This window comes from Myxocyprinus asiaticus, chromosome 2, assembly GCF_019703515.2.
Source record: "Myxocyprinus asiaticus isolate MX2 ecotype Aquarium Trade chromosome 2, UBuf_Myxa_2, whole genome shotgun sequence".
Taxonomy (NCBI): Eukaryota; Metazoa; Chordata; class Actinopteri; order Cypriniformes; family Catostomidae; genus Myxocyprinus; species Myxocyprinus asiaticus.
Genome location: NC_059345.1, coordinates 28839324 through 28861178, shown reverse-complemented (window position 1 = coordinate 28861178; position 21855 = coordinate 28839324). Strand labels below are relative to the sequence as shown.

The following is a 21855-nucleotide window of genomic DNA, read 5'->3' as shown; positions in this document are numbered from 1 at the left end:
CTTCTAAAATGGAACACAGAGCCGTTGGTGACATGGGGGGTGGGGGATTGACCCCTTATGGGGAGGGGGGATATTCTGGACATACTTCACATAGTAATAAAAGTCTAAAGGGACACTGTAAAGAGGTTGTGCAAATATATTAGAAGGGTTTCATACCAGGTCTTCTTGTCAAACCCTCACAGTTGGAAAGACTCACCAAGCAGATGAGAGAAGCTGAGCAGAGACTCAAAGCTATCCCACAGTTCTGCTTTCCAGATGCCAAAGACTGGAGCCCTGTTTCTGAATACAACAGGTAACATTGTGTCCCTGTATTACCAGCATCTTTAAAAAAATACATAGACTGAGCTTGTAACAAATAATATTATACTCAAAATTTTAAAATATACATCTACTCACTGTCCTCCAACAATACAAGCATGCAGCTTTAAATGACGTTGTGAGGTTTCGATCTTCTATTAGTCACGCATCTTCTCTTCATCTGAATTAGCAGGAGAGAGTTCATCAAGCTTGAACTTTGGTATTCAGCGGAATGCAAAATTTCTTTGCAGCTTATGTTTTCGGTCTCCCGCGTTTGGAAGCGTATGAATGGGAAATGTAGTGCGACCGCCGGTACAACAGTCATCTCACAATACATGAAACTAAACTGAATTTGTATTTTATTTTACAATTTACATTTTAAACCTACAGAAGTTTTCATTCCAAAACAAAAATCAAACACTCCATTTAATACACTCTCAGTAATTTGTGCTAAGGAAAGCATTACTTTTATTATTGTTAATACTGCAATTGTGGTTAGGGATTTGAAAAAAAAAAAACTTACCCTATCTTTTTAAATGCGCATAACTCCTCAAATTGCACAGCTTGTTGTGGAAAATAGTGCTGATGTTATGATTTTCTAGAGACATACGTTTACTTGGTCACCAGAAAGTGGCTTATTGCGAGAAAGCGGCGTACTGTGAGAAGGTAGCTTTCCCGTTTACATACATGTGTAAGCGGCATACTTTTCCGTATACCTGCGGCTCAGTCAGTAAGCAGCTTTCTCCACAGTAACGTAATTTCCCTGCGACACCCATTTAAATAACAAACCTGGTATCTGAGGAAGATTTCACAATTTTTATTCTCCGTTGCTACGCTTTATTTCCAGATATTCCAGAGTTGTTGCTGTGTTTGTTTCCTTAACTTTGCATCGCGGCCTGCAGCGAAATTGTGTTGAAATAGTAGGGTTTCCCTCTTATGTAAAACTCTGGGATTCCCCCAAAGTATGAGGGCATATACGTGAACATGAGGGACCATCTAAATTTTACATTGGTGTGAATAAATGGTTAGTTTTAGTGTACTGACTTTACTCACCGTACTCCCAGAGATGTTTAATTCTTTCCGCTGTGTTAACTTGTTGTTGGGATCCATCGAGAAGGAAATAGCTGCAGGGAGAGCTCCAAAAACCACCAGCAAAGATATAGGGAGCCCCTAACCTAACCATTTCCCTAACCCTAACCGTGAGTGAAAGTGACGCCCCCTTTTGAAGTTGGCGCAACCACCTTGTGGAGTAACCCCGCCCTCTTTTGTAGATTCCGTTCCCATTTGGAGATCTCTGGCCTGCAGCTATACCTACTTGTATCCTATGACATTTGTTATCCGGTCTGTTCACGCACATATACACTCTTCAGAAACCTGTAACAATGCCGCTTATGTGTTGACATGTCATATTTCATTTACATTATGTGTTACATAAGCCTCGTTTTTCTGGAGAAACCTGGGTGTATTAAACCGCTTTCTCTCAATCCCGTTCTTGGAAAATCGGCGTTCTTGTTTACATGACTTTTCAGAACGCTGCCTACTGAAAAAACCCTGGAATAAACCGTTTTCTTAAGTTCATGTAAACGTGGTCATTAATATAATGACGTTCTCTTTTGACTGAGACTCGTAAGCAACCATTTGAGCAACACTCTCACATTTATTTCAAAAAATATTATTTCAGTTAGTTTTTCTCGGGTTTAATTGCATACATATTGGCTGCCTGATAAAATCTCACCGCAGTGATTATGCCTCTGGGCCAAGTTATCAGTCTCAAGAGCATTACATCTCAAGTAGTTTTGACCACTTTTTCATCTTATCACCTTATCTGCATGGGGGTTTGAGGACTAATGGTGGCTTGTCTGTGATTTGCTGTAGTGAGACCTTCTCTTTCATGCTCACTGGAGAAGATGGCAGTAGACGCTTTGGGTATTGCAGGCGGCTTCTGGTGAGTCTCATTTGTTTTTGTTAGTATAACCCTACATATACTGTATATTGCATCATACATTGTAATTGAAGAGCAAGCATATGGATGGCGTTTTAATGACGATTGATCAGCCACTTGAGTAAGTGTTTGGTTTGCTCTTTTTTTTTCTCAAAGAGAAGCAGATTTTCATAAACATGTCTCCTCTGGTTTAATGAGAGTTTCTCAGGAGAAGAATGGTAATGCGGACCATCAAAAGCTTGTCATTGTTGAGTAAGATTTGGTCGTATGTTTGTGTGCTTTGGAGTTGTTGTGATGTTGTGAATAAACTGCATGTTTCTAATGACCAGAATTTTTTTCCCCGTGCTTCGTGTATTGTGTTGAACGCTTTGCATTAAAGTGCATGTTACTGATCAGTGGTTTGAGAATAACAATGTTAAAGCATTCCATACATTTAAAATGTTTCTTTTGGATATAAAAAAACAAGTATGTAGTTGTATTTGATACACTCTAATAGTTGTAAATATCCCTGCAGTTGCTTGTGCAGAACTTGCTTTTATAGTTATGGCCCTGTGTGGTGTTTAGTTTTAGATTTGGAGTGATTCTTTATTGACTTATGGGATTTCTTTAGTTTCTATTCTTTCTCAGCTCCTGTATTTTTGAGTGTCTGAATGGCCCAGTGGAGAGAAGTTTTGACTGTCTTTCCTGCAGGGAGGAAGTCCAGGGGCTGGCATGAAGGCAGCATTCCTGAGGAATTTAACCCAGCTCCACATGCTTGAATTAATCATCCATTTGTAAAAAGGCAGCAGAGGAGAATTGCATACCTAATATGGACAAGAGGAATGGGAATTCTTTGTGTCAATGTTTTGAGAGACACCAAACCTAGTTGGTTTCTTAGAAAATGGGCTTTTGATTGTTTAGTGGATTGTGTGTGACAGCTCAGTCATTTTGTGGGACTGCACCTGTGATATTTACATTTGATCTTGCATCTATTTTAACTTTTCGTTTAGCCTGATAACATATACTTATGCTTATATTTAATGGGATGACAGTGTTTAAAAGAGGTAATTATTTTAATGATTCTGTCCCCACATTTAAAAACCCATTTAAACAGCATGAAACTATGACTCTCATTCTAACTCACCTAAATCCCTTTGATGTGGTCTTCAAGCTGCAATTTAGAGAGCAACAGGAGATTAGAGTTTCTCTCTCTCTCTCTCTCTCTCTCTCTCTCTTTCTGTCTATTACTTTTTCTTATACTTAACTCCTGTAAAACTTTGCTATGTTACTTATCCTTCAACGTTTGTGCAACAGCAGCATATTGAGGAGAGGTACTTTTCTAAGCAATCAGACTTATGATTTTCACCTGGTGGACAATAAAAACAGGTGGAAAATCCCTAAGATTTACATTGAAGGAGGGACCAGAAAAGTCCCTGGGGTGGGCTCTTTTGACTTCAGCTAGTAAGCAACCAACTCAGAACACCCTAGCAACCACATAGCAACACACTGACAACCACTAGGAACACAATAGTGCCAATATGGCATTAACCATATAGTAACCATATAGCAACTGGCAACCACCCAAAACATCCTAGCATCATGTTGGTGACTTTTGCCAGAGACTGTTTAGACCAAGACAGAGCACTTGTGTTAAAATGACTGGGAGAAATTGGAGCATCCAATATGGCGAATGTAAAAAAGGAAGTTCCGCCTTACAGGTAAAAGAGCCAATCACCTTTCAGATACAGACAGTAACCTCATGCATGTGCATTAGCTTAACCAGCCTGAAAAATAGCATGTTTTTTAGTGGGATCAGAGCTAAAGAAGCACCATTTATGATACCATTGTTGTCAGATTTTCCTGTTGATTTGAAATATGTTCTTTGATCATAATCTTGACCAGCCATTTTGGATATTTCGGTCTTTCCCCATTGAAGAAGATAGGAGCTGTGCTTTTATACTGCTTGTATCCATAGAAAACTAGATTGGACTGACTTGCCTTGAAAGAGACTTTGCTTTTAAACAGCCAAGCACCTCTGTGCTCAAGCTTTCTTCAGAGAATGTAAAAATTTGGTCTCTTCTCCATTTTGACCTGTCCCAGATGTAGTACAATAACATCTATAGACTATGTTTTGAAACCTAATGAATGCTTTCATCTTTTGTTACGTACCCCCCAGTTAATTCATGTTTGTGATTTAATTGCTTGTGCAATCTTTCTCTGAACCTGCAGCCAAGTGGGAAAGGGCCTCGCCTTCCTGAAGTGTATTGTGTCATCAGCCGACTGGGCTGTTTCAACCTGTTCTCCAAGGTGAGCTCAGGCTTGCTCATACACACACCTCCACCAGGCATCCACACAGTTACTCACAGTCTCTCTGGCTGTCAGATATGGGCACAGCTGGAGCAAGTCTTGTGTTGGCATTTAGGAACATCCGGCTTAGTATAAACATTTCTTTCTCTCTTTTTGCCCTGTTAAACCACTTATTCCCTCACATCCACTTTCCACCCATGTGAAAGTGAGGAGAAAGTGTAAAACCATACTGCATCCAACCTCAGTTGTCATAATATTCAATGGAAACATAAGCTACTTTGAGAGAATGTTTTTGTCACTTTTGTCTAATCTTTTTCAAAGCCTCATAAAGCAGATGAAAACCATGGCTTGGTAGTGACAGGTTGATTTCCAGAGACGTCCACCCTCATATCTGAGACAAAACAGCCCATATGAAATTGATCACAATCTGAAGCGTATAAAGCCAGTAGCAGTGCCGCATTCTCCACGTTCCTGTTAGTGCTGGTTTGTTCTCCATCAGCTCATTTATCTTTCTTTCAGATTCTTGATGAAGTGGAGAGGAGGAGAGGGATCTCAGCTGCTCTGGTGTATCCTTTCATGAGGAGTGTGATGGAATCTCCTTTTCCAGCACCAGGCAAAACCATAAAAGTCAAAACCTTCCTGCCTGGAGCAGGAAATGAGGTTTGATCCTTCCCTCATATAAATAGACTGCTGTGTTATCCTTTATATATTAGTACAAGTTTACTCAACATTTACTGAAACAAATGCATAAAACCTCTAGATCTGAGGCGAAAACACTTAAAAAACAACATTTGACATATTTACTTTCTTTTAAAGTGTCCATGGTCTAATTGTGCACAATTTATCAGTGCATGTTATTTTACAACATTTTTGTTGTCATCAAAATGCGTTTATGTGGAATATGTGGTTGCTTGGAAAGGGAAAAATAATGTTAAAGCCTTACTTTTCAAAATCCAATTAAATCCTGATGGTTAAACCGCGTCCCATCCTACATTGTTTCCCACTGGATATTCTGTATGTCACATTACAGAAGTTAAATGTGTAACTGATGCCATTTCATGTTGTCTTTAACATTTAACTTAAAGGGATAGTTCACCTAAAAATTCTGTCATCATTTACATCCTCATGTTGTTCCAAACACGAATGACTTTCATTCCTCCATGGAACGCAAAGAAGTTGTTATGCAGAATGTTAGCCTCACACCCTGTCTGCACCGGGCTTGAGGCTGTCTGCAATGGAGGCGTTGACACGAAGGTTCTAAACTAGGGATGGGCTTTTTGAGTAATTTTGTAATCAGGTACTGTAAGCCACTAAAAACAAGTACCCGATTACTCGTAAATTAAAATGCACATTAAAAATAACAAGTACGACACGTATGTGAAATTTATCATTTGTTTTATTCACAAACATTATCAAGAACAGTTTCAAAATAAGATAACTTCAACAAACTATGCTTTTCTTTTGGGGAAAAAAATTAAATGAACAATATGCATGAATAAAAATGGAAAACAAAAGAGATTCAGAGGGAAACTGCTTCCGTCCGGTGTAGACAGGGGGTATCAGTCACCATTCATTTACATTGTGTGAAAAATAGATGCAATGAAAGTAAGAAAGTGAATGATGACTGGGGCTAACATTCTGCCTAACATCTCATTTTGTGTTCCACAAAAAATAAAATAAAATAAATAAATACAGGTTTGAAACAACACCCTCCTTAGGATTTAGAGGGTGAGAGTGAATGATGACTAAACTATTCTTTTAATGCAAAAAAGAATGATCTGTTTTCACACTAATTATTACATCTTGGTTAAATATTATTATATTTTCCTCAGGTGATTGAGTTAAGGAGACCAATGGACTCCAGACTAGAGCACGTGGACTTTGAAAGTCTGTTTAAGTGTCTGAGCGTACGACAGGTGGTACGTGTCTTTGCCTCCCTGTTGCTGGAACGTAGGGTCATCTTTGTGGCTGACAAGCTCAGGTGAGTCACCCATGAGTGTTAGCTCGTTTTACTCATTAGCTTGTCAGTTGAAGTGTCTTGAGTGTTGTCATCGTGTGAGTACAGCTTTTGAACAGAGGAAAATAAACCGTGAAGGCAGCATATCATCTCATATATAACACACTCTTTATTCCCATGAGAAAGTTCTTGCTTTTTCAGACCAAACATGGTCAAGCAGTCCTCCCAAACTGTGCATGCTCACCACTGTGACAACAGCAGTCTTGAGTGTGGGCTTACAGCAGATGTTCTCAATAACTTTTTTCTTCACTGATGTGCAATGTCACTTTAATTTTTCCATCTGCTCATTCAGAGCCCGTAGAATAACATCTGCTCCAAATAAAAAAAGATTTTTATCTCGTTGGGTCATGTCTTTCTCATCCTAATGGTGTTTTTGTTTTTGTAGTCTTTGTTTTTTAGATGTATTCCTTTCTTGTCATGAAGTAAAATTCTCAAGCTATAAACTCAAGCTCAGTGATCATCAAAGTATAGGATCACAAAGTATAGGAGTATTTGTCAGTGACCATTGGGAGTCTGAATGGAATACCAATCATAGTATCAGTCCAAATACTCCAGCCAAGCTGTTTTGGCAAAGCTAGGTAGAAAATAGCCATTTTCAGACCCAGTCCAGTTTTGTCTGTGTGTTCAACCAGCGCATCTGTTAAATAGCAGCCTTCCACTGTGGTTTTAGGCAACGGTCACCCAATGGCTGCTCCATGGAGGCCACTGGCAAATTAATCAGGGGAGGCATATTTGACCACACCCTCTAACACTGGGCTGAACTCACAGGAGTCCCTGCTGTTCTAAATTCAGAAGTGGGTCAGGCCAGAGACAGGGCTTTGGTAGGCCTCTGGATGTTGTTTAGGGGCAGATGAGATAGACGTTATGGTCCCCTGAGGCTTTTCCACCCCCCATCTAAGCATTCGTGCTTGGTCACGGAATCTTGTGGCCTGGCATTGGGGGGTAATTAGGGAGTAGGTTATTTGTGAAAGCATAATCTCTACAAATCATCAGCCAGTTTAACAAACAGCAGCGGGGTATGTGGGGTGGGCAGTTACTAAGGGGAAGGAATGCATTTCCTGTGTGAATGACTGTGTATATTTCTCTGCTCTTATTGGTGGCCGTATTGTCACTGGGTGACAGATGAAGTCATTTGCAATTGCTCTGGATCAGAACATGCTTATTTGTAGATGAGAAAATACAGAGCGGAGTCTTACAACACACAACCCTACTAAAAAAGACCAGGATAGGGTCACCAGCAAATTTGTTTTTGGTCACTGGCCCTCATCATGGGATGCTGGTGTCCATCCCATGTAGGCTTAGGAACCGAACAAATGACTCTTATGAATCAAAACACTTCTACATCAGTCAGAGCAGTTACTGAATTAATCTCAAACTGATGCGCAAGTTATTAATCTCCAAATCTAAATGAAATAAGAACTGTTGAAGTCTTAAAAGCCTGAAGAACAACATTAGGCTACATAACAATGTCCCTGCGTCTGTATTTGGCGTACTGTCACAGTATGCACTGTATTTGATAAAGGACGCACTTCTTGGCCGGTAAAACAGTACGTTCTTTAGGTATGTATGTGATTAGTTTGAATAGATTCAAGACAAACTTCATGCGGAAACGTGGGTATTGACCTGTGTCCCGAATATATAACGTAATCACAACCACGAAAATAGTTTAAACGGTTTTGTTAAACAAACACAATTTAAGCACAAGGAACAACTTTCTTTGTATATTTATATTACTTACAGTTGAAAAGAGGCGTCCGACTTGCAGTTCACCGCTGTTCTTCAAAATCCAGCATTTTTCCTCAGCTACCGAGGGATTATGGGATTGTAAAGTGTCCAGTACAGTCGATCCGCACTTCAGAATCTTGCCAGAAATTGTACAATAGGTCTCCGGGAATTTCTATCAGAAAGACTCGCTGACTTTAAGGTGCTGTAAGCAATTTTAACCATTCTAACTTTCACTAGACTGAGCTGTTGATTTTGCCATGCCCCCTCTTTCCAAAACACAGCACCGATACCATTGAAACCAACACAAAGCATGTTCCCACGGTTATCAAACACAACAGTAGCGAAACAGCACCCTCAACTGACAAATTATAAATCAGACTATGGAATTAAGCTTCAATAATTCGCTGCTACGACAAGATTAGAAAGCGTCAGAGACCACGGCCCGCTGACACATTTTTGTTTGCTGTTTACAGAGTCTTGAGCGGTCACAGAGACAGGTGACATATCTCATGACACTTATTTCAGTGATATCTTTTAGAGAGTAGGACATTTTGTTGCAATCCTTTCCATGAAAAAATAGCTTACAGCACCTTTCAGTAAAGTTGGTATGGCATTTATTTGATGAATAATAATGAAACACAACAATGTAATGTCTCTTTTTGGCATAAGCCCCATCTGGCATCCGATGAAATTGCTGGTCGATCCATCAGATCCTGCCAGAGATAGGAGGCAGGGGGCGAGGAGCCTACTCTCATGCAGGACTGGACTCAACTGGTGGCAGTGGGGAGGTGAAGGTTGCCGTGTCGGCACGCTGAAACAGCAAGGTGATAGATTGTAAGCAGACTTTAAAAGCAAGGGCTGATATATGATTGGCTAGGAGCTACCTAGATAATGGCGTGATGATGATGTACAGCTGCGAGGCTTTCCCGCTAGAACTACACTTACGCTTACTTTTCTTGTTTACTGTTTATGAATACTACTACTCTGTTGGAATCCTGTTTTGGCACACTACATAGAAGGGAATTATGGATATTCAGACACATCATGTCTGTCTCTGGAACTGTTACTGTTATGTTATGTTGTATTTCAGACCTGTGAGATTTCAACCAGGCAGTGCAGTTACTGACTGGTTGTTTATATGATAATGTGTAGTTATAGATACCCATGTGTTTTGATGTAATCTGTGGAATTTGATAAAATAATAAGTGAATGAATAAACTATGTTTTACACATCTCGTTTGTTTAGATTTTTTTAATTAATATATAGTTAGGATCAATTATTGGATTCCATCTATGCCTTTAAAAATGTATGAAATCATGCCTTTTACAAGAAATGCATTACATTTATTTCTGATTTGTTATCTGTATAAATCTGAAATGAGCTCATAATTTGGCTGAGGGCAGTAAATGCCATAAGAATTGCATTTCTTATTTCCAAATAATTCTTCCTCAAAAGTACTGAAAGAATTGTCAGGAGAAATCGGAATTGGAACCAGAATCGTTAAATTCCTAGTACCAGGCTTCTTAATTAGTTTAACCAGCAAGATTTCCTTGGTCAACCAGCCTCACCAGAAATATCTCACTTGTCAGCCAGCTTCACCAACCAAAGCTTTGTCTGAAATGGCACTACACTACTTTGCACTCTGTCATCTACTGTAGTGAATACATTTTCAAAGTGTAGTTCCATCCCTAATGGAATACTAACCATTGTTTACTACAATGAAGCATTCGCTGTTTTTCAGCTGATGGAAGTGACATTTCGGCGTGTGTTGTGGCAAGCCACGAATGAATGCGTAAAGTGTCCATCATTCTACACTCCATTTATTAGTTTGAAGTACATTATCTGGGGAACTTATAGTACTCTTCTTCTTGTTGCATTTTTCAGTGTGAACACACTACTCAAACTACTTAAACTGCAAAATGGTGTAGAATAGTGCAGAATTATGTGATTTGGGACACAGCTTAAGTTTTGCTGGTTAACAGAAATGCTATTCTGTTCTTTACAGCAGGGGTCTTTCTTAGGACAACTCTGTGATTAGTACAGACAGTCTTGTCTGATTTCATCAGTGCAATAAGAGTGTTTGTAAATCAATAATAGCTTAATGTTTGAAATATTTCCTTAGATCTGTGGTTCTTTAAGCTTGGTGCACCAATGGTTTGATTCGCTCAAGAATATTTGGCTCAAAATGACAAAACAACATTTTCCTATTATTAAAAGGAACAAAAGTAGTATGTTCTCTTTTGTTGCTGAAAGTACCCTTTTCAAAGCCCGCTCTTTGCGAATGGGATTGAATAGACTTGCTGTATTGCAAGAACTCACACCCATTATCATAATAGACAGATCTCTAGTTACAATATATTATCCTTATTAAGCTAAGTATTGTCATTCTATGGGTTGGCTCAGTTAAAAACAGGATAGGTGGATTTATGGGATTTGGTCCAGGCCTAAGTATGTTGCTCAGTAACCTGGATTATGGACAGTGCTAGACAAAGCTAGAAAACTCTCCTTTCTTCCACATCAAGGACATAGCTGCAGCTCTCTTCCACATCAAGGACATAGCTGCAGCTCTCTTGGGAAAGGACACTGCAAACAATTTCCAAACGTCACTGCCAACAGTGCATGATGTATGCTTCTATTGCCTGTAATGTATAACTACTGCTTAGGATCTGACAGAAAGAAAACTCACTCCATGATTTTTTTAACCCTTTCCACGCTCCATAGGGTTCCCCATTATGCGAACTTCAAGTATGCCGTTTTTTGTGGTATAGAAAGGTTTTTTGGTAGTTGTTCTCGAGTCACAAACTTTTCATTAGCCGTATAATCCTCTAGTAAGTGAACGTTTGTTGTTGAATCAGTACAGAGAGCGACAGGTGGACAAATGTTTTATGTTTCAGAAATGATAAAAAGAAAAAAACAGAATGCCTTTAGGCAAATGTAAGATAATATTCCCAAATTGGAAATAAGACTTTTTGTGTATAGTTTCTGTAATAAACAAGCCAAAATCCATAAGATTGATAAGCAAAAAGATTGACTACAAAGTTTTGTTTAGATGAATTGTGCATTATGCAACATACAGTATATGCTGTAAGTCTTATGTCCTAACTGAATGTTTCAGCTGGTTTTACCTTTATTTATTTTCTACCCCTCATTCTAATTCATATGCCTGTTATTTTATTTTCTCACAAATATGTAGAGACACATGTAGGAGCTCTCTTTAAAAATCAAAACTAACTTTTAAGTCTCTTTAGCCAAAAGCTAGTCAGCCAACATTCCCATTAAAGTAATGAAAGGTGCAATACTACCCATGAGAATGTACCCTGTTCATTATGGGAGTTAAATGAGGGAATATGTTTTTAGGCACAGAGCTGATTCCTGTATTTCACCTTGAGCTGCTTCTGTTACAAAATTCTTTTTTTTTTCTTTTTTTTTTTTCTCATCAAATCACCAAATCAAGTCTTAGACTTGAATCTGAATAGGGTTAGATCTACCACTGACTTATTCTTGTGGATAAGATGAGAGTCCATTTGAGCAATACAGGGCTTGACATTAGTGCTTTCCCAGAACAAGCACAACAGTATTTGGACAACTGATATGTCAACTGAGGTAAAGCCGTCTTTACACTGCAAAAGTGGCACAGAAGCCACATGTGGGCTTTCTGCACATTGGTTGTATCTCCTTACATTGCTTTGGTGAGCAGAAGGATTTCAGAAATTAATAATATTTAAAACAAAAATACTGCTGTACTATCATTTTTTACCCAAAGAAATAATAATAACATTATTATGTGTCACCTTTAATTTTTGAATTTTAATTCAGAAATTCATTACATGTATTAATTGTATTTATAATTTTTTTTTTTTTTTTAAAGATTGGGACAAAAAATTAGCATTGTGTCATTGACCTATACACATAAAAAATGTATAGTACTTTTGGTAAATATGTAATAAAATGAGTACACTCACAAGATGAAGACTCCAGTCGTACAGTTTCAGAAGTCTGATAAAAGCTGTTTTATTTACATGAAATGGGTTGCCATATGGGGGCCAACATATTGAAATCATACGAACAGCTAAATACTACTCGCTTTATTTTGGTAAACCCCCTGTTATGGGTCACGGAATATCATTCATGGAATAAATTAATCATGGCCAAGCCCAGGTGGAATCTGCTGACATTTTCTGTGTTAATTCCTGTGGAATTTTGCAGTTGGAATTTAAAAATAGTAAAATGTATTAAATGGAGCTGAGAGTACTACACTCTTATTCGTGTCAGAAAGCACAGTGAGCTTTGTCAAAATATTTAATACACAAACATGCAAGGGGTGGGGAACTTTAATGAATGGCAGATGTGAGGAAATCGGCTGAGTTTTCTCCAAAGTTCTGCACCCACAAGTTCCATCTTGGCCCGATCATGGCTGACTGCAAATAGGGTATTTCGGTAATTGGACTATAACTGAAAACTTTTGCAAGACATCTGCCTTTTCGGCCAGTGCAACATTTATTTATTTTTTATTAATTATTTAATTTATTTATTTAGATTTTCTTCCCAATTTGGAATGCCCAATTCCCAATGCGCTCTAAGTCCTCGTGGTGGCGTAGTGACTCGCCTCAATCTGGGTGGCGGAGGACGAATCTCAGCTGCCTCCGCGTCTGGGACCATCAATCCGCACATCTTATCACGTGGCTTGTTGAGCGCGTTACCGCGGAGACATAGTGCGTGTGGAGGCCCATGCTATTCTCTGCGGCATCCACGCACAACTCACCACGCGCCCCACCGAGAGCGAGAACCACACATTATAGCGACCACAAGGAGGTTACCCCATGTGACTCTACCCTCCCTAGCAACTGGGCCAATTTTGTTGCTTAGGAAACCTGGCTGGAGTCATCAGCACACCCTGGATTCGAACACACGACTCCAGGGGTGGTAGTCAACATCAATACTCGCTGATCTACCCAGGCCCCCCGGCCAGTGCAACATTAACAAATAAATAATGTGTGCTCCTTTGACTTTCTGCTAAATTACTAAATTCAGGCAAGAAAATCTACATGATGCAAGCTTATACTGTATGTTCTTTGAACTTGTTATCTGTTAGCCAATTAGCTCGCTCACATGTGAAATGTCAAGCCAGTCAGCTCACATGGTGTAAGATGATGGGTCCTTTGACATGTAATCGGGTAGCCAATCAACTTGCATACTTTCTCTTTGCCTAACATTTAAATTTGCTCAGTTTGGAAATAAGCTGGTTTCACTGCAGCACACTGCAAGTGCTTTCTCTGAAACCCTCCACTTCCCCAGCCCCACATGTCTATATCTGCTAAATGGGTATTGCATTTATGTCTAATTGTGCAGCAGTATGTCATACATGCTTGTACATCATGTCTTGTACATTTCTAACTGTGCAGCAGCATGTCCATATGTTTAACTCAGCATTTCTGTTAGGTTTCTAGTAGTAGCAAGTCTCTGTACATGCTCTGCAACAGCAGAAGCAGCGTAGTGGATCTAGTCCACCAAGACCTCTATCCTATCAATATGTCACACCCACATTAGCATGCTAAAGCCTTCGGAGAGTTGTCATGACTGAACTTACTATTTTATGTAGACTCTTTTTCACACACATTAAAAGCTGCATACCAAGTCTGCATGATGGTCCAGGCTAGAGTCAGTCACAGTAGCTAGCAGCAGTTTTTAACCCAACCCTCCATCCACGTTATTTGGTTTTTGGAGGATGCAGGCCGTGTCAAGCGGTGTTTGGACTGGTCTAATATTCCATCTTCATATTTTCCCATTAGTACAGGCCCCTGAGGCCTCAGTTATGCTGACATTCCAGGTATCAGCTATCAGAATCTGCCTGACTCGCCTGTGGCTAGGTTTTTCAAATCTATTCTGCTCCATTCCCAGTATGAACATGCCAGAAAGCAGGATGCAGGCTCACACTCACATTAATTCAGACACCCACCTAGAGTTTAAGTACAGGCAATAAAAATTGAATGTTTTGATTTGAGAAATATGTTTTGCTAGCCGCTAATCGCATATGCTAAATTAGCACAAAAACAGGATTTTAAAAGAATTGCCAAACTTGATTTCAACTTGCGCTTTAGTTGGTCCCTTAGTTGGTCTCTTAGAAATAGCTAAAAGTAGTACTTTTGAACATATCATTTGTCTCTCTCCTCAAAACACAAATGAGATATACCCTCCCTTTTATGCTCAACAGAAGTATTTGAGCTGCATTTGTCTTTTGTTTACTGTCAGCATACCACATTTTATCACTGGCCTCAGTCCTGATCTTCTGTAATTCATAGCTGGAGTCAGTGCATTTTAGTGCATTTCTGATGGTTTATTTTTACTTCTCTGCATACGTGGTCTTGTGTAGTGGATGAGAAAGAGGAGAAAGGAGGGTCAGCCACTGTCAACAAGCTTGGGACCGTGAGAAGGGCAGTGTGCTATTTGTTACTATATGCACTCAGTCCTAGCTGTAAGATTTCACGGCTAATCTAACGTCAGAGTAATTTAAAGCTCTAAGAAATGTGATCTGCATGGGGGCCTGGGTAGCTCAGCGAGTATTGACGCTGACTACCAACCCTGGAGTCGCGAGTTCGAATCCAGGGTGTGCTGAGTGACTCCAGCCAGGCCTCCTAAGCACCCAAATTGGCCCGGTTACTAGGGAGGGTAGAGTCACATGGGTTAACCTCCTCGTGGTCGCGATTAGTGGTTCTCGCTCTCAGTGGGGCGCGTGGTAAGTTGTGCATGGATCGCGGAGAATAGCATGAGCCTCCACATGCGGAGTCTCTGCATTGTCATGCACAGCGAGCCACGTGATAAGATACATGGATTGACTGTCTCAGAAGCGGAGGCAACTGAGACTTGTCCTTCGCCACCTGGATTGAGGTGAGTAACCGCGACACCATGAAGACCTAATAAGTAGTGGGAATTGGGCATTCCAAATTGGGAGAAAAAAGGGGATCAAAATAAAAAAATTAAAAAAATAAACGTGATCTGCAAGCGAGTTAAGTGAGAACGGTTATGTGTGGTTTGATGTGGTAGCCACACGTGATATAATCTGTACCATATTTGCTTGAAGATACAGTATGAAGACTTGAAAACAGGCTGTTCAACTTACATTGGGCAAAGTGGTAGTGTGGAGGAACCATTTGACTACAAGCCACACAAAAAAAAACTAATTAACTGGCTGATTGTCATGTGGGAACATTTTTCCATTTGTGTTGAACTGTCAGCTAGTGATTTACTATGTTTTTTTTATTTTTATTTGCTTTATAAGAGAAAGTACATCATATAACAAATAAATTACCCATTCTAAATATAGGAATATTCTGAAGGTTAAATGCAAGTTAGTATCAACAGAACCGGTGACATGCTGTTGATGACAAGAGAAATAAAATCTCAGTTTGTAAAAACAATCAAGAAAATTGTTAGAATGCAAGTCTTGGGGGGAAAACATACAGTGGTCCATTGCAAGATAATTTCTACATAGTTTTGTTTTGGCTTGTTTTGTTTTGTTTTGGGTTTGGTTTGGTCTACAAACTGACATTAGATAAATTATTTTCTGTGGTAAATTGTTTTCATTCCACACATGCTATCGATACAGCTTCAATTGTATTTCAGTCGAAATATTCCTTGAAGGTGAACTTGAAAAGAACATATTGTATTGATTTAGAGAGCATTTCTCTATTTCATAACCATTCAGATATGAAAATGATCGTACAGATGGTCCTTGTGACCTTTCATCGTGTTGTGTTTTACCGCTCCAAGCTGTAATTATCTGCACAAGGTTTTATGTACTTTATGTGCATGTCCTGAATGCCACTTTCACTATGTAAATAATATCATAGTAGATATCATTTGAGTAGCACTGTTCTGTGGATTCTAATGAATGCCACTGGCTATTTTCTTGAGTGCTCTCATAATCACAAATTCCATTGTCCCCTCAGTAATGCCAGAATAAACTGGAAAATCTGGGCTCAATATATTTTTTTGCTAAAAAGGTGTTCATGACTTGGTGTAAATTTGTATTAAAGGCAGGTGATTGATTATGTGTTTTTCTCTTTCTCTGCAGTACTCTTTCCAGCTGTGTTCATGCAGTGGTGGCTTTGCTCTACCCGTTCTCCTGGCAGCATACCTTCATTCCTGTACTTCCCACGTCCATGGTGGACATTGTCTGCTGCCCCACGCCTTTCCTAGTGGGTATTCTGTCCAGTTCACTGCCCAAACTGAAGGAGCTACCAGTGGAAGAGGTAAGCACATCAACTCTCGCTCTGGATGTCTCCCAGCATCTCTCCCTCACAAACATTGCAACTTCCAGCTATGGTGAAGTCACCCTTCTTGTTTACTGTAATAGGACACTTTGTCAAGTATGTACAGTGTCTCCTTGGCTGTGTACTAGCCTTAATGACACTAGTTGTCTGATAAACTGTCATTTGATTCAGGAAGTGAAGACAGTTTCAACACCTCTGGAGCTCTCTTCACACTATATAAATAGCATATGTGCTCAAATACTGTACTTATAAATGCATATACAGCAATTTTTTATTTATTTTTATTAAATGAAAAGATCCAAGCTTTTTCATGTATGACAAGGTATTTGAAGGTGTTATTAATGGGGCTTTTAAAGGCAAGCATCACTATTATTATTACTCATAATTAGGGTAATTGTTTTGAACAAACCCCTTAACCTAATATTAAATGAATATTCTGGGTTCAATGCAAGTTAAGCTCTATCGACAGCATTTGTGGCATTATATTGATTACCACAAACATTCATGTTGGCTTATCCCTCCTTTCCTTTAAAAAAGGGAAAATCTGGGTTCCAGTTAGAAAGTAAATGGGGCCATTTCTTAAATGTTAAAATACTCAATGTTTCAAAAGTGTAGCCACAAGACATAAATAATATGCATGTTAACATGAGTTTAGTGTGATAAAATAGCTTACTAAACTTTTCTGTGTAAAGTTATATCCAGTTTTACAACATGACAATGTAATGTCAACAAACCCTAAAAGGACTGTAAAAATGACGATTAAAACAACTTTACAGCTCAAATAACATGAGTTTAACAGCAGAATTAATGAAAGTGCTTTTATAAAATTATAAGCTTCACATTCCTGCCTACAAAAATTGGCCCCATTCACTTCCAGTATAAGTGCCTCAATGTAACCTCGTTTTTGCTTTTTTTAAAGAAAAGGAGGATTATTTTATGTGGTAATCAACATTATGCCACAAATGCTGTCGATTGAGCTTAACTTGTATTGAACCCACAATATTCCTTTAAACTTTGGCACATGACTTGTCCCGCACAATTTATTATAAGGACATGAATGATACCTCAAATCATGTAGCTTGTTGAGGATAGATGTGCTATTACTTTTCCAAGTGATTAAACTTTAGATTTTTGCCCAGCGGCGATAAAATGTGCAAAAATAAAATAAAATTTGAAATTGAAATTGAAGGAGGGTCAAGCCATGTCTAGGGACCAGAATATCATAGATTATGGGGTGACATTTTTTACGTGAGCCATAAGCAACCACCCAGAACACCCTAGGAACTGCATAGCAACACTGTAAAAGCCACTCAGAGCACCTTAGCAACCACATAGCAATGCCCAAGCAACCATCTAGAACACCCTAGCATCATGGCTGTGGGTTTTGCACAGGCAAGTACCATTCACATTTTCACCAGAAAGTGTAAAATTCTAGTTTTGTGTAGTTCTCCTGATCATGACATTGAATTCCATCGAATATGGTCATGTCTCTTTAACTGTTCAATTACTGTATGTAACCCTTTTGTTGTTCCCTCATCAAATAAAATGGGGAGTCATTTTCTTAGGTTTAAGAAGTTGCTGGAATGAGCAAAAAATTGTGCAATAACACGCCTGGAGCATGGGCCAAACGCCTGTGTACTGTCTTTAACGTGGCGTCAGCTTCATAAGCCCAGCTCAGCATTCCTGGCCAGGCTGTTACCTTCTCCCCTCTAAAATTTCCCCCTCCGTCTTGGGAGAGAGTTGCTCCCAGCTGCCCATAGGACAGGGCCAGCTTGGCCAGAGGGTTTATGTTTGGTCCCTACTGAATCTTTGGCATTCAGTGCATTTGGCTGAAGGAGTCATCACTACTTTTTTCAATTTGCTCTTTGGACATAGGTGCGCTTATAATGGCAATAAGGGTGACCCTCTGCAGTAAATAAAACTAATTTGTGATGCTTGTCATTTTTAACACTGCAGTTTTAATTGGTTGTCAGCCTCCCACTATTGTGGATCAACTTCTGGAAATGTAGTGACATACAAAGCCCCCACAACAACTGAGAAGTGTGATTTAAGGACTCAATGCTTATAAACTGCAGTAATCAAGGCAAATAGTGGAAATATAATATTCCTCTTTATGTGTTTAGGCTTTGATGGTGGATCTAGGCACAGACCGCTTCATCCGACAGGTTTGTCCATACATAGATCTCTCCACACAAATTTTTGACAAACTATCCCATAGCTTTTGTGCCAACTATAACAGAATTGTGCTATCTGAATGTGTGTGGTCAGTAAAATCTGAGAGCCACCACAGTACAAACAAGTGGGCTTGTCATGTTCAGAGTCACAACAAAAATGTTGTTACAACATTGTGAGTTTATCTCAATGCTATGCCTGTATACAGATGGATGACGAGGCCTCTTTATTACCACGCAAGCTGCAAGCTGCTCTGGAGCAAGCTCTCGAACAGAGGAATGACATCATCGATCAAGACTCTGACAGCGAATCGGATGAAGGTGAAAAGACTGACATGGTGTTGCATAGGTTTACAGTGGGCTCACTAGCTATTTGCATGCATGTACACCATGAAACATGTGTGGCCTGATTGTAGCCTGCACACTCAAAGCAGTTAACATAAAGCAGTGCGGTCTGCTGTGACATGAATAACAACAGCTGGCTTCTGTGTATTTCATTTCCCATTGAAAGTCTTTGATTTGTAATCCACCATGAGTACGAACCAAATCTAATCTTATTCTATGCAGATAAATACTCTGTGTTATGATGAACTTTATATGTTTAGTGTTTATACTGAAACAGATTCTGGTTTTGATCTAGCATTCCATTATTCCAAGGATATTGAATAATGAAACCTTTTTGATATCATCTTGTCCCCATTTCACAGAGTGCACTACCACTTTAAACAGTGTGGTATCAGAGGCATTCATCCGCTTCTTCCTGGAGACCATTGGCCACTATTCGTTGTTCCTTACCCAGGGCGATAGGGGAGAGCGCATCTTCCAGCGCGAAGCCTTCCGTAAGTCGGTGGCTTCTAAAAGCATCCGTCGCTTCCTGGGTGTCTTCATGGAGTCCCAAATGTTTGCTGGATTCATCCAGGACAGAGAGATGAGGAAATGCAGGGCCAAAGGTAAATATTGCTTGCTCAAAAGCAAATTTCCATACAGCTTCCCCTCACACATGATGTCCGATTAGCCTTAGGCCATTATAACTGTAAACTGAGACCCATAACCAGTATAATCATAAAAACTGCTTGTGCGGGTCTTTCTGAAGGGGTGTGGGGGCAACTAGTCTGTTAAAAGTCAGATCTTTACTGCCACCTCCTGGTCAACAGAAATAATTATTTTGACTGGAGATGATAATAATGGATCATTCTTTTTCTAATGGGTCATCTGAACAGGTCTGTTTGAGCAGAGGGTGGAGCAGTATCTGGAAGAGTTGCCGGACACTGAGCAGAGTGGAGTCAACAAATTCCTGAAGGGTTTAGGTGAGTACAGCACAGCAGATATGAAAAGAACATGTGTACCAACTATCACATTTGTTTCATAAAACAGTCATATCATACATACATACATATCATCTGATGCATAACCAATTCTTTATCTTTTCCAGGAAATAAAATGAAGTTCCTTCATAAAAAGAACTAAAATTGTGAAACCAAAAACTGCGGACATTTTCTACAATTGCTATATCTTAAAACCTACAGTAACACAGTCATGTATGTTAAAGGGATAGTCCACCAAAAAATTACAGTTCTCTCATGATTTGCTCACCCTCATGCCATCCCAGATGTTTATGATTATCTTCTGCAGAACACAAAATAAAGATTTTTAGAAAAATATCTCCGCTCTGTCGGTCCATACAGTGCAAGTGAATGGTGGCCAGAACTTTGAAGCTCCAAAAAGCATATAAAGGCAGTATTCCAAACAACTCCAGTGTTTAAATACATATATTTAAAGTAATTTGATAGGTGTGGGTCAGAAACAGATCAATATTTAAGTCCTTTTTTACTAAAAATCTCCACTTTCACATTCTTTTTCTTTTGTTTTTGGCAATTCGCATTCTTTGTGCAGATCGCCACCTACTAGACAGGGAGGAGAATGTATAGTAAAAAAACAGGAAAAAAAACTTAAATATTGATCTGTTTCTCACCCACACCTATCATATAGCTTTTGAAGACATAGATTTAACCTTTGGAGTTGTTTGGATTACTTTTATGCTGCCTTTATGTGCATTTGGACCTTCAAAGTTCTGGCCACCATTCACTTACATTGTATGGACCTACAGAGCTGAGATATTCTTCTAAAAATCTTAGTTTGTGTTCAGCAGAAGAAAGCCATCTGGGATGGCATGAGTGTGAGTAAATGATGAGAGAATTTTCATTTTTGGGTGAACTATCCTTTAAAGAAGTGCCGGTTATGTTGTCTCTGACGTTCACATTTTTTGTACATATTTATGAAAGCTGTGCCATTAATTTCACATGTAGCTCTGTTTTTAGCTTCCCTGGTACCTTCTGTATGACACTAGAGTAATAATAGGATGGTACTGAGAGTGTGAATGGTTATGTTGCAGTATAACCTCCACCATAGAAATAACTGTGTTGAGCTGGATGAGATGTACTGTATGAATGGGTACTTACTGCATGAGAGGAGGTGGATGTACAGTGGCTGTGTAGTATTTAATGCAAGAATTTCTCTATGAATTCTATTTTGTACATTTATTAACACATGAAGAGTATAATTACCTTATTTACAGTGTTTTATAAAAAAAAATCAATAAAGCTTTTCTGTTAATTTCTCAAGTTTGTTGATATCCTTAAATATTAAAATTGTATTCATGGACCAAAATGGAGGAAGGGAGTGTAGGGGAGTTACCGTAGAAGCAGCCCCTTGCTTGCTGTGGCTACTTATTCAATAGAGGTATTACTTTCCTTTAAGTCTGGCCTTTTGGTGTTTAAAATAGTAAGCCACAATTAATCATACACTGGGTATGTTCTGATACTTGACACATTTTTGGTCAAATGTGTATTTCAGTTGCAAACTGGAGAAATATTAGTATTGTCTGGAAAAGACAGTCAATGAGAAGAATAAAGAGTTTTATGATATTTGTTAGAATAACATGAACTTAAACTGTTTTTATTTTAGAGAAAGCTATACTGTACATGACAACATATGGACAGGTCATTTCCTTTTTCACTATATGAAATTATTTATGCTATTAATGCACACACATTCAATATCCAGCTTTGTTGGATGTAATAAAATTTGAATTCAGTTTGAAGACTTAAGTCCTTGGAAACAACATTTGCTGCGCAGAAAGTCCTCAA

At 39.0% G+C, this 21855-nt stretch overlaps 1 protein-coding gene across 4 annotated transcripts in view; it reads left to right on the top strand.

Moving 5' to 3' along the window:
• The window catches only part of dennd2b (DENN domain containing 2B), a 70696-nt gene extending 49370 nt beyond the window's left edge, over positions 1-21326 (top strand). For 3 of the 4 annotated variants that reach the window (XM_051651550.1, XM_051651541.1, XM_051651559.1), the window contains 11 exons: positions 183-292; positions 2173-2242; positions 4448-4525; positions 5045-5185; positions 6358-6506; positions 16340-16517; positions 18662-18703; positions 18919-19030; positions 19417-19659; positions 19930-20016; positions 20142-21326. In XM_051651550.1, the coding sequence (XP_051507510.1) occupies positions 183-292; positions 2173-2242; positions 4448-4525; positions 5045-5185; positions 6358-6506; positions 16340-16517; positions 18662-18703; positions 18919-19030; positions 19417-19659; positions 19930-20016; positions 20142-20176 (1245 nt within the window). In that variant the 3' untranslated portion in view covers positions 20177-21326. Of the gene's footprint in view, positions 1-182; positions 293-2172; positions 2243-4447; positions 4526-5044; positions 5186-6357; positions 6507-8936; positions 9092-16339; positions 16518-18661; positions 18704-18918; positions 19031-19416; positions 19660-19929; positions 20017-20141 lie in introns of those variants that run through there. The other variant, XR_007892717.1, reaches the window with a different exon arrangement.
• The last annotated feature ends 529 nt before the right edge of the window (positions 21327-21855 follow it).